This window comes from Cervus canadensis, chromosome 32 (assembly GCF_019320065.1).
Source record: "Cervus canadensis isolate Bull #8, Minnesota chromosome 32, ASM1932006v1, whole genome shotgun sequence".
NCBI lineage: Eukaryota > Metazoa > Chordata > Mammalia > Artiodactyla > Cervidae > Cervus > Cervus canadensis.
The window spans coordinates 4,259,239-4,271,997 of record NC_057417.1 but is presented as its reverse complement, the minus strand read 5'-3'; the positions used below and the strand labels follow the sequence as shown (position 1 = coordinate 4,271,997).

The window sequence follows — 12,759 nt, the reverse complement described above, 5'->3', positions numbered from 1 at the left end:
TCCCCTGCCAACCTGCAACCCCTCGGGGATGCTAGGGGTCGCCACATCTTCCACGCCCTAACCTTGCCCTCCTGTCTTACCACACTCAGGATAAACCCCAACTCCTCGTCAGCAGCTGAGACCCTGTGTGTCCTGGCTCCCCTAACCTCTCCCACCTCATCTCCGCCCCTCTGCTCCTCCCATCAATCCAGTCCAGCCACACTGACCTTGCTGCTATCGCTCCAGCCACAAAGCCTGTTCCCACCCCAGGGCCTTTGCATCTGCCGTTCCTCCTCTTCCACCCACGATGATCTCCCCAGAGCTTCACCTTCTTGTCACTCAGGGCTCAGCTTGAAAGTCACCTCCTGAGACAAGCCTTCCCAGATCACCCACCTGGAGGAGCACCAACCCCCCACCCCAAAATCAAACCCTGCTTGTTTTCATAGACGTTCTCACTCCTGGAGACACTCTGATGTTATCTTGTTCAGTGTGAACCTCCCTGAGATCTGGGTCCCGGGCCATCCTGCTTCCCAGTGGACCCCCAGCGCCTGGAACAGTGCCTGGGATAAGCAAGCACTCAGTGACGATGCTCTGAGTGAATGGGTGGATGCGTGGCCCTCGGGAGACTCACCCTGCAGACCACGGGTCCCGGTGGGCTTGAGGAAGGGCCCGGAGAGGCTCCCATTGAGGGCCAGGCCCTGCCCGTCCCACAGCACCACATGATGCAGGACTCGGGTGTCACGGGCTCGCTCGTATGAGGTCTGAAGGACCAGCTCCCCAGGAAGGGCATGGAACTGGAAAAAAAAAAAAAAGATGGAGCTGGGTCACTGGGGAGCCCAGCCCGTGTTCCTGCTGAGGGTAGCAAAGGAGAGAAGCTTTCAGAAGAGGAAAGACAAGAAACAACGCTCTAATTGTTTACTGGACTGGCAGATACCGTAACGGAGTCCAGCAAAGGGGTGGAAGGGCTGTGACAAACCAGAGACTGACGCCCCCCGTAAAGAGGACAGCCGCCTCTCAGCTCCACTTCCAAGCTGTGTGGCCTTGGGCCAGTTTCCCAACCTCTCTGAACCTCAGTTTCTGCATCTATAAACTGGGGTAAGAATAACAGGGCTGACTTCAGTGAGACACGGGGAGTGATGTGCTCAGCCCAGGGCTGGACCCGTGGACGGTGCCACGAGGGCCTGCTGTGGTTGGTAGAAAGATTTCTCCAACATTTAATGAGCTGGTGTGATGTCCCTGACCCAGGGCTGGGGGTTGGGGGACCCCCAAGATAACCAAGACTGTACCTGGCCCTTCAGGGGCTCCAGGCTGGTGGGGAGATAGTCACAGAGTCAGAAAATGGTGGGGCAAGGTGACAAGAGAAGCCATGGAAGATATTCAAGGGGGGAAAGGAACACAGAGCAAGAGCCTGCTGTATAAAACAGGGAAGGGCATTCTAGGCAGAAGGAACAGCCTGTGCAAAGGCTCAGCAAGGGGCACTCTCCCTGCTGTTGGGTGCCACAGGAGGATGGCAGAGGAGACTTTCAGGGGGAGGAAGGGAGTTTACTCTTAAATGTCTCTAAAGCCCATCACCACTGCCCCCATCTTGGTCCAAGATACCATCATTCTTAAGACCCTGCTCACAGCTTACTCACTGGTGCCTCTGCTGCCCCCTGTAGGTCACTCACTGCACAGCAGCCAGAGGAGTCTGAAAGTACCCTTTGGATCAGGTCCTCAAATGCCTCCAATTTCAGAGAGGATACAATCCCAACTCCTCTCTGTGGCCTGACTCACCCTACATAATTAGATTCCAACTCCTGCCTACTATTTCCCCCTCACCCATTCTGCTCCAGCACAGCGGCCATTCCTCAAACGTGCCAGTCATTCCTGCCCCAGGCCCTTCGCACGTCTTGTTCCCTCTGCCTGGAATGCCCTGTCACCAGGTTTCCAAATGGTTGGTATCTGCTTGTCATCTCAGGCTAGCTCCCGTTGTCACCTCCTTAGGGGGGCCTTCGCTGGCCACCTAAATAGCTCCCCAGTCATTCCCGCTCATGTCACCCCACACTGCAGGCAGTTTCTTTACCATCTGAGCCACCAGGGAAGCCCTTTTCTATAGTAGGCATCATCATCTGGTGTATTTTCTTATTTGATTTTCTTTTTGTTGTTGGTCAGCCTCCCCACTTTTGGTTGTTGCTTAGTCACTAAGTTGTTCCTGACTCCTGTGTGACCCCATGGACTGTAGTCCACCAGGCTCCTCTGTCCATGAGATTTTTCAGGCAAGAATACTGGAGTGGGTTGCCATTTCCTTCTTCAGGGGATCTCCCCGACACGTCTCCTGCCCACATCTCTGATGCATTGCAGGCACAGTCTCCCCACTAGACTACATTCGATGAGAGGAAGGACTCATCAGTCTGCTCTAAGCAACATCCCCAGCTTCTGGAACAGTGTCTGGCCTCGCACCTAGTAGATGCTCAGTAAATAACATGAAAGGGAGTGGGGGGGAGGGAAGAAGGGACATTGAGACCAGCTGAGAATCCATTCCAGCAAATTTTGCCCACATCACAGCCCATCCTGCAGTGGATCCTCCCAGGAAACAGGACAATTCCTTGTTTCTCAAAGGGCTGCCCCAGGAACATCCCCCCGTACCCCCGCCACCAAGCCTGCCCTGGCCTCCACGCACCTGGGAGAAGGTCTGCTCCAGCTTGATGATGTTGGTAAGGGTGTTCTTAGCAGCTGTGAGCCCGGCGCCCATGTGGAAGTGATGCTCCTCCACCATCAACACAAATGTGCCCTTGGCTCCACCCTCGGAGTATCGTAGCTGGGTCAGAAGGAAAGCAAGGCAGATTTCCTCACTCAAGTCTCTGACAGAACATTCAGGAAGGTGCTGTAAGTAGGCTCTGCCTCCCAAATCCCCCAGACTTAAAGACCTACAGCTCCCTGGGTGAGATGCATTGTGATGACGTGAGGTCCAGGAAAGATCCCCTGGAGGAGGGCATGGCAACCCACTCCAGTATTCTTGCCTGGAGAATCCCATGGACAGAGGAGCCTGGCAGGCTGCAGTCCATGGGGTCGCAAAGAGTCAGACATGACTGAAGTGACTTAGCACGCATGAGGGTCCTAAGCTCAGGTAAGACCACCAGGTGTGGCCAGGACAACAATCTCCGCATGCCCTTCATGCTCTAACACTGACTTGCAGATGGCTACCAGCCTGCAGCAGGCAGGCATTCTAATTATCATTGTAAATGGGAGGGGGCAGTCTAGAGCAGAGGACAACACACAAACAGTGCATCAAACAGACCGGGACTCAGGTCTGGCTCTTCCAAGCGTGGGGTGAATGACCTCTAGCTAGTTCCATAACCCCTAGGACTTCACTCTCTAACCAGATAAACTGGGATGATGAAACCTACTTTATTAATGTGCTGACATGAAAACTATATGAAATCATGTGCTAATTTCCAGGCTGGTTGAAGAGCAGAATCACTCAGGGCACACGCTAAAAATATAGACTCTGGGCCCCCACCTAAGACCTGTAAAAACAGCCTCTAGAAACTGGGTCAAGAATTGGTATTTTTAAGAGCTTTCCAGAAACATCAATAGTTTAGTGACTCCCCTGTCAAAAATGTCCAACCTGAATCACACCTTACACAAGCTATCTGACAAATCCAAACAGAGGATTTTTGCAAAACGATTGCCTGGACACTACAAAATCGTCCATGTGGAAGTTCTCTTTCTTTTTTAAATTTAACTATAGTTGATTTACAATATTGTGTTAGTTTCAGGTATACGGCTTCAGATTCTTTTCCATTATAGGCTATTATAAGATATTGATTACAGTTCCCTATGCTATACAGTAAATCCTTGTTGTTCAATGCAGGAGTTCTTTAAGGTGGTTAATGATATGAAATGTTTAGGGGGAAGTATATCAGTACCAGCAACTTACTTTGAAATGCATTAAAAATTAAGGGTGGAGAGCTGTGTGATAAAGTAGAGGGAAATATGAATGAAAAAATCTAGGTGACAGGTATGCGGGTATTCGCTAGGAAGCTGTTTGAATCTTTCAGTGTCTGAAAAATATAATAATAAAATGTTACAGGAAAGAAAGGCAGGTGGTAGGAAGAGAATTGCTAGATCAGGGTCAGTCTTTGGGCCAAATTCAGCCCACTGTCTGCTTTGTAAACGAAGTTTTATTGGAACACAGCCAAGCCCATTTATTTACATATCGTCTATGGCTGTTGTTTTGTTATGGCAAAATTGGATGGTGGCAACAGAGAGGGTATTGTGTATAAAGGCTAAAATATTTATTACCTGGCCCTTTACAGTAAAAGCTTGCAGACCTCTGTCCTAGATATTAAGAAACTAAAGAGACATGACAACTGAATGCCCTGGGTGATCTTGAACTGCATCCCAGATTTAAAACAAACAAAACAGCTCAGAAGGACCTTATTGTGAAAGAAGAATTACTGCGTAACTGGGAAATTTTATGATGAGCTGTACACTCAACAACAATATTATGTCACATGTCAAATTTCCTGAATTTGGTAATTCTACTGTGTTATACAAGAAAATACCCTTGTTATAGGAAACACCAGCTGCAGTATTTAGGAGTAATGAGATGCCTCCAGAAACAGCTCAATATTACTCACAATACAAAAATATGTGTGTGAATGTATAAAAGTATATAACATATATAAGTATAAATAGAAAGACATGGCAAGATATTAAGACTTGGTGATAAAAGATAAATACCAGGGATGTTTGTACAGTGAGAGGACTACTGTTAACCCTGCTGGATGGTATATCTGAGAGTTGTTAAGAATGGTACAAGTGAACCTATTCACAAAACACAGTCACAGATGCGAAAAACAAACACGGTCACCAAGGGGAAGGAGAGATAAGTTGGGAGGTTGGGGCAGACATACAGGCACTACCAGAGATAAAATAGGGAGCTAGTAAGAACCTACTGTATAGCACAGGGAACTCTACTCAATACTCTCTAGTGACCTTATACGGGAATAAACTCTAAAACAGAGTGAATATATGTATATGTATAACTGATCCACTGTGCGGCACAGCAGAAACTAACACAATGTGTAAACGAACTATATTCCAATAAAACCAATTTTAAAAAAGAGAGCAAAGAGATCCTAACAGTTGTCATCACAAGATTTTTTTTTCCTTTTCTTTTTCTGTATCTCTCTGAGAAAACAGATTTAACTAACTCATTACAGTCATTTCACAGTAGATGCAAGTCAGATTAATGTGCTAGACGCACTAACAGGGCTATATGTCAATTACATCTCAATAAAACTGGGGGAAAAGCCAATTGGTAAATGGTCACTGCCCTACAGTACCTTTCCTATAGATTGGAAATTATTCAGAACAAAAACTGGGGGAAAACTCAGAGGCTCCCTGAATGATGGTGAGTCAAGTCTGCAGAGCTCTGAGATTGTGTGTGATGCGCTGGTACACAGCCTGGCACACAGTAGGTGCTCTATAAGCAAAGTCAGCCTGGGCCAGAGCAGGGAGGGAGGTGGGGGGTGCTTTTTACAAAGCTGGGTGGCTGGAAGGATAAGGAAGTGACCAGCTGGTGTGTGCACTCACTCATTCACTCATCCCGTCATTCATTCATTCATTCCCTCACTGTCTCTCACTGAGCACCTCCTGTGTGCTGGGCCCTAGGCCAGGTACTGGGCACACCTTCCAGGATCTCCTGCTTCAGGGAGGAGGAGCAGACAGAAAGAGACAATGGCAGCACCAAGGGAAGGGGAATCGTGGATCTCACTGGCCCTCCCGTTCACGCCGGCACCCCCAGACCCTACACACAGAGCAGACGCCTGAGTGAGAGAGATCCCGGGGTTCCAGGTGATCACGGGGCTTGCGGACACAGGGCAGGAAGCCACGCAGAGGCCGTGGGAAAGGCCGACGGGGCACCTGGGAGGTGAGGCTGGCTCAGCCCAAAGGCTGCGTCATCTGATCCGGCGCCCGGGAGCGTGCCAGGCTGGGGGGAGGCGGCGCCAGGCACTGATGGGCAAGACTCCCCTGGCTCCTGGGGGTATCATGGGCCCCGCTGCGGGCTGCAGGGCCGGCCCAGGAATGTAAACCCAGGCCTGTTTAGGAAACCTGGAGCCAGGGGTTTCTGAGGGCGGCCCAGCGGGGCCTGCTGCAGGCTGGGGGACACATGTGATGTGTTAACACACATGGCCCCAACCCTGCCTCAGGCAGAGCATCTGGAACCAGTTAGGGGCTCAGGGGTGGCCGGGACACGGTTACCTTCGCTGAGGCGGAGGCTCTGCTGGGGCAGCGGCCAAGGAGGACAGGGACGTGATGCCGGCCGGAGAGCCGCAGCTCTTTGCTGGAAGCAAAGAAGGCGTGAGAGGCCTGGTGTGAGGGCGCCCCGTGCAGGCTGGGTCGAGACCAAGCCAAGCACCCCAGCAGAGGGCTGGAGACCCAGAAACAAGGGAGCAACTCAAAGAAGGGTTATTAACATGCCTGGAGGCCTGATGGCCATGGGGTGCAATGGTCAGGGCTGCAGCAACCCGCGTGTGCATTCCAGCTTGGCCTCCGCCTGGGCCTGGCATGGTGGGCAAGTGCCTCCGTTTCCCCTCCAGCACAGGGGCTAGGTGGTACTCAGCGGCATGTCTTCTGTGGGCCCAGCCATGGGCCCCCCTCGCTTTGGATAGTGAGCTTTAAACACGGCCCCCTCCTGCAGCCCTGGGCTCACAGCACCCCTCCTTCGCCTCCTCAGGCCAGGCACTCATGGCTCCCCATTGCCACCTGCCCCGGGGGCTGCCCTGTTTGGGGAGGCCTCTACCCCAGGTGGGCCAATCTCAGCACGGCTTACACCGCCGGCCACACCACTCATCGTTGTGGGCTGACCCACGCATTACGGAAGGTCTGGCAGTAGCTGTGGCCCCCGCCCGTGAGGAGCTGGTAGACCCCACCCCCGCCTGGCTGTAATAACTGGACTTTTCCCCAGACACCGCCCAACACCCCCCCGGGTGAGAACCATTGGTCTATATCATTAACAGTGGCTTCCTCATCGCCCTCCATCACCTGGAGCCTGGTGACCCACCTGACTTCATCTGAGTGTTAAGAACCCTAACCCCAGAACCAGGCACCCCAGAAGGTTTCCAGACTGAAAAGCCATCCTAGTTACTATTCGAGGCCTGGGATGCATTTAGCTTGGGAGAGTAAGAACTCCTCGTTCGTGTCCCGAGCCCCAGAGGTCAAAGATGTTTTATTAGCTGTGTGACCTTGGGCAAGTCACTTGGCCTCTCTGAGCCTCCCTTGCCACCTCTGTGCAGTAGGGCTGTGGGGAGGGTTTGAAGCAGCGCTGTGGGTTGGGTGCTCAGCTGAGGCCTCTCCCTCACCCGTTCCTCTCCCCCCGGGGCCCCCAGAGTGTGGCAAAGTCCTCACCTGAGTGCCTGGTTGTGGCCGTGGACGTTGAGGACCAGGCTGGTTTGAGAATCGCACGTCAGCTTCAGGGAAGCATGCATCTCTTCCTTTTCCCAGAGCTCCCGGAACATGAGCTGAAGAGGGAAGAGGACGGGGTGAGGCGGGGGGGATAGGCTGGGAGCGGGGGGCCTGAGGACCCTCACATCCCTGTCTGCCCACCAGCCTGGCAGGGCAGATGCCCATCTGCCTTGGCCCCATCTGCCCACCCTTGGATGATGAGGACCCCTGGGCCTCTCAGTGAGGACCCCTCACTGCAGCCCAGGTTGCCAGCCAAGGGTCTGCAACGTCCACCTGTACCCCAGACATCGGCAAAGAGCCGGCATCCTACAGACCTCCCCACCGCCCAGGCTGAGGGCAGGGAAAGGGGATTCAGATGAAGCGCTGCTCAGCTGTGGGTCACGGTGACTCAGACCCTCTGCGGGAAGAGTGACATCCTGGGCCCCTGGGCTCCGGGAACTGCTCCTCCTCCCACGGCAGCGGGGAGTGAGGGGCAGGGGGATTGCCAGATAGCCCAAAACAGCAGGCTGGAAAAGATACTTGGATGGACATGCTCCGTGGCTCGTGAGGGCCCCACTAAGCAAGTTGAGATCACACCAAGTACACTGGCCCACTGCATGGGGACTCAGCACAGTTCCTGTCTTGGAGGGTGTGGGGGCGCATCTCAGGGAAGGACCCGGTACCAAGTCTGAGTCCCTGTTTTGATGCTACTTGCTGCATGACCTCGGGCAGGTCACCGAGAGACGGACCTGTGACCCAAGGATGCTGCTGACTGCAGCGGCCAGCGTCATCAGCACCACCAGGGCAGCAAAGGCTTCTGAAGCATCCGCTCCAGCCACACACCATCCCAGGGGCATCACTGGTACCGACTCACTCCATCCTCACAACCCTCACACTAACAGCACAGGCATGACACCTCCTCCGAGCATGACACCTCCTCCGAGCAGCCTCCCCTGGTTGCCCCTCTAAAGTACCTCCCAGCCCGTCCTGCTTCCTCCCTCGCCAGAAGGTCAGCTCATGAGGGCAGGATCTTTAGTATATTTCCTTCCCTGCTGTGACCCCAGCACTTAGTACTGCCCCAGACACATCACACATCCCCATTTCACAGAGGGGCAGGCTGAGGGCGCAGAGAGACTAGGGAATCTGCCCAAGGACAGCCAGCCAGCAAACGGCAGAGCTGGGGCTGGCCTCCAGAGACGGCATGTGTGACAACTGTGTTGCTCTGCATCTTACTGGGGTGTTCGGAGATGAGTCGCTGCATATAGGACCCTCAGATCAGTGCCAAGCATGCAGTAGGCGCTGCACAAATGCACGCTGGGCTTCGATTCTGATTAAAAGGTGGGAGGGACACAGGGCCAGGAGCTGGAACACAGGCGCAGGGGCCCGTCCACACCAGCCCCACGGCGGGGAGCACAGAGGCTGCTGGTTACAACTATTATCATTATTAATAAAGCCTTTGCAAACTGTAAAGTGCTGGGCAGACACAAGGCAAGACCATTGGCATCAACTGTGCACACAGTGGTCCTCTGCCCCTGGGAATAGGATGGGAGTTGACAGAATTAGCAGGGGAATCTGCCCCTGCCTGGGCTGGCCACCCACGCCTCACCTGGCTGGCAAAGGGCAGGCCCAGCCTCCGGAGAAGAGGTGCCGTGTGGCTGACATTCACCACCAGCTCCAGGGGGCCATTCACTGGCTGGGCCACCAGGGCTGCCGCGTCCATGCTGATCCCACCGTCCCCGCCTTGGAGGACCACACAGGCCTGCGTCTGGGTCTCTAGAGACAGAGAATGGCAAAGGCTGCTGGGAACTGGGGTTCATTTCCCTTTCCAGTTTAGGGTCGCACCCTGTGGAGACCAGTGAGACTGACCTGAGCGAGCCTGTCACCTCTGAGTCCCTGTGACAGCATCTGTCATGAGGCTTCCCCCATTCTTGGCCTGGCCAGCTCCTTCTCTCATTGGAGTCACTGCTGCTATGACACCTCCTCCGAGCAGCCTCCCCTGGTTGCCCCTCTAAAGTACCTCCCAGCCCGTCCTGCTTCCTCCCTCGCCAGAAGGTCAGCTCATGAGGGCAGGATCTTTAGTATATTTCCTTCCCTGCTGTGACCCCAGCACTTAGTACTGCCCCAGACACATCACAAGTGCCCAGAACCTGAGGGAGTGAACAAACTGATGATGCTTTTCTCCAGGGTTAATACAATATCAAATCAATATCAAATGATATTGACCTGCAGCTTGCCTGGCCCAGGTAGAAGGGTCTGCACCCTCCCCCAGCATGTGCGGGTATCTCTTCGAGCCTCCTGCCTCCAAGTTAGGCCACAGCTCAGCTCAGCAGACAAAAGAAACCCCTACATGAAAGGAGATTCTGGGATCTCGCTCAGCCCGTCATTACCTGGGAGGCTCTCCTTGGCAGACAAGGACAAGCTGGCAACTCTGAGCCTCGATTTCCTCACCTACAGAGTGGGCACAGGCTACCCACATCGAGAGACATCGCCAAGATTAACCAAGATAACACATCTGTGTGCTGGGCACACAGTAGGTCTCATGAAGGGTCTGTCTCCTTCCTTCACAATGCATGTCCAACCACGTGTACCTACTATGCGTGGGGCATGAGTGGGGAGGGAACACACTCAGTCCCCGTGCCCGGGGAGGTTCCTGATTGTGGGGACACCAAGAATGTTGACACCAGGCAGAACATGCCCCCTGAGAGACTGGCACAGCAGTGGGGGAGATGAGAGGCCACCGTGGCTGAAGGCCAGCACACCAGGCCTCCTGGCCCCGGGAACTGGGGCCGTATGGAATCATTCCTGGGACACCTGTCCCATCACTGACCCACCACATCCCCAACAAACCCTCCCTCAGAGCAGTCTGTGAGGTCAGCTCACACTAAGACAGTCCCCTGTCTGATCCAGGTGCCTGCTCACCCTGCAGGAGGCTGAGAACTAAGGATGGAAGAGTTCGAGGCCAGAAGAGGACCATCCAGGAGACTCGGGGCCACCCAGGGATCAAGATCTCTGCCATCTACACGGGGTCGGGGGGATCAGAGGGTGGCTCTGGAGTCATGCTGCCTGGATTCATTATGAGCCAGCTGTGTGGTATGGGACAAGTGACTCAACCTCTCTGAGCTTCTGCTCCTCCCTTGCAGAACGGGGATGGTGTTACTCACCACTCCCTCATACCCATTCACTCAACAGATGATTAACTGAGCACTTACTATCTGCCACTCTGCAAACAGACAGAGTGGAGTGTGGGGTGGATGGAATGTGGGAAGTGAGAAATAAGAATATTTAAGAAGTGAGTTACACAGCTTGTTAGAATGACAAAGTCTGGGAGAGAGGTGGGGAGAGCTGGAGGGAGGTGGGGGTGCAAATAAACAGGGGAAGGGGAAGGCCTCAATGAGGAGATGATATTTGAGAAGTAGGTGGTGAGAGACTGTCTCCTTGTTTCTCCCACAAGAAGTCATGTGGGGAAGAGCATTCCAGGCAGAGGGAACAGAATGTGCAAAGGTCCTGAGGCAGGAGTAAGCCTCATGTGTTGGAAGAATATCGAGGAGTGGAATGAGCAGGGGTCAGGAAGAAGTCAGAGAGTCTGGGTCCTCAGGACCCAGAGGCCCCACTGGGGGCTTCAAGCTTCCCTTGGTGTGAATGGGCTTGTCGAGCAGACTCACTGAGTTCCTATGTACTGAGAGCTTGCCTCAGTGATTATATATGCAGTAATCACTCAATCAAGGCCGGCTCTTGGGACTTCCCTGGTGGCCCAGGGGCTAAGACTCCACAATCTCAATGCAGGGAGCCTGGGTTTGATCCCTGGTCAGGGAACTAGATCCCACATGCTGCAACTAAGAGCTTGCATGCTGCAACCAAAGATTCCATGCGCCACAGCTAAGACCCAGCACAACCAAATAAATAAATAAAAATAAAATTCCTCATTAAAAAAAACCAAACCAGACAATAACAAAAACACTCTCTTATTACTGTTACGTTCCCTTCCTCCTCCAATATGGGTTAAACTATTTCCCCTTAAAAATTATGCTTGAAGTCCTAACTCCCAGGACCTGTGGATGCTCCCTTATTTGGAAATATGAGTGGTGGCTCAATTGGTAAATAATCCACCTGCAATGCAGGAGACCTGGGTTCAGTTCCTGGGTCGGGAAGATCCCCTGAAGAAGAAAGTGGCAACCCATTCTACTCATCTTGCCTGGAGATCCCATGGACAGAGGAGCCTGGTGGGATACAGTCCGTGGAATTGCAAGAGTCGGACACGACTTAACAACGAAATCACAAAGCAAGCCAAGGTGAGGCGCTGAGCTGGGACGGACCCTAATCCAGTGGCTAGCATCCTTACAGAAAGAAGAGAAGAGGCAGAGACTGGGGGGCAGAGACCAGGGTTATACAGCCATAAGTGCAAGGACGCCTGGGGCTACCGGGAGCTGGCAGAGGCAAGTAAGGGTTGAATCTTAAAGACTCGGGAGGGAGCACGGCCCTGATCACACCTGATTTCTGACTTCTAGGCTTTAGAAGTTGAGAGATTAAATTTCTGTTGTTTTAAGCCACCCAGTTTATGGTATGTTGCCTTGGCCACCCTGGGAAGTGAATACACGCTCCTTTAAGAGTCAGGTTCCAAGGCCAAGGGCATCCTGGTTAGTCCTGTAACTCAGGGTCACGCTGGGCCTGAGGCTGGCGGGCAGGTGTCTGTGTAGGGGGGCTGACTCCTGACCCCGGGCAGGGTCCGGCCGCCTTACTCTGCATCTGCAGCTCAGCGCCAAGGCGGGCCTCTCCCGGGAACCCCGCCTGCCGCAGGGCCCAGCTGTTGTGCTCGCTCCAACCAGAGAACTCCAGGCGCCCATCGCGGTGACGGCAGCTCACGGAGTAGTTCAGAGACGTGGACCCTGCAGAGATGCGTCCTGAATTCTCAAAGCCAGTGCGGCTGCTGTCAACGTCCGCGGAGACCTGGAACAACACCCAGGAGATGCCGGACCACCCTGAGCAGAGAGAGCCAGCCTGGCCCAGCGAGGACCAGCTCCCACAGACCCCGGGGTCTTGTACCGTCCACACCACTGGGGTGGGAAGAACCAGGGCCCTGAGAGAGCAGGATGGAGGAACAGCTGGGCTACACTTGGCAAACTTCACACGTGCTGTTTGGCATTATAGGGCAGGGAGGTGCCTGCTGAGGAGTGATTGCTCGTGGGTAACAGGGTTCCCATCTGGGGGAATGAAAATGCTCTGAATTAAGAGAGTAGCTACACAAATTTATCAGTGTACTAAATACCTAAATTATACAGTTTAAAATAGCTCACGGGACTTCCCTCAAAGTCCAACGGTTAAGAATTTGCCTTCCAGTGCAAAGGGTGAGGG

At 53.5% G+C, this 12,759-nt stretch overlaps 1 protein-coding gene across 1 annotated transcript in view; it reads right to left on the bottom strand.

Moving 5' to 3' along the window:
• LOC122433469 overlaps positions 1-12,759 on the bottom strand; it is a 161,402-nt gene that overhangs the window by 34,598 nt on the left and 114,045 nt on the right. Inside the window, exons 45-50 of the mRNA XM_043456461.1 lie at positions 12,147-12,354; positions 9,017-9,183; positions 7,375-7,487; positions 6,229-6,310; positions 2,639-2,776; positions 611-773 (exon numbers count right to left, since the gene is read on the bottom strand). Coding sequence (XP_043312396.1) covers positions 611-773; positions 2,639-2,776; positions 6,229-6,310; positions 7,375-7,487; positions 9,017-9,183; positions 12,147-12,354 — 871 coding nt within the window. The remainder of the gene's footprint in view (positions 1-610; positions 774-2,638; positions 2,777-6,228; positions 6,311-7,374; positions 7,488-9,016; positions 9,184-12,146; positions 12,355-12,759) is intronic.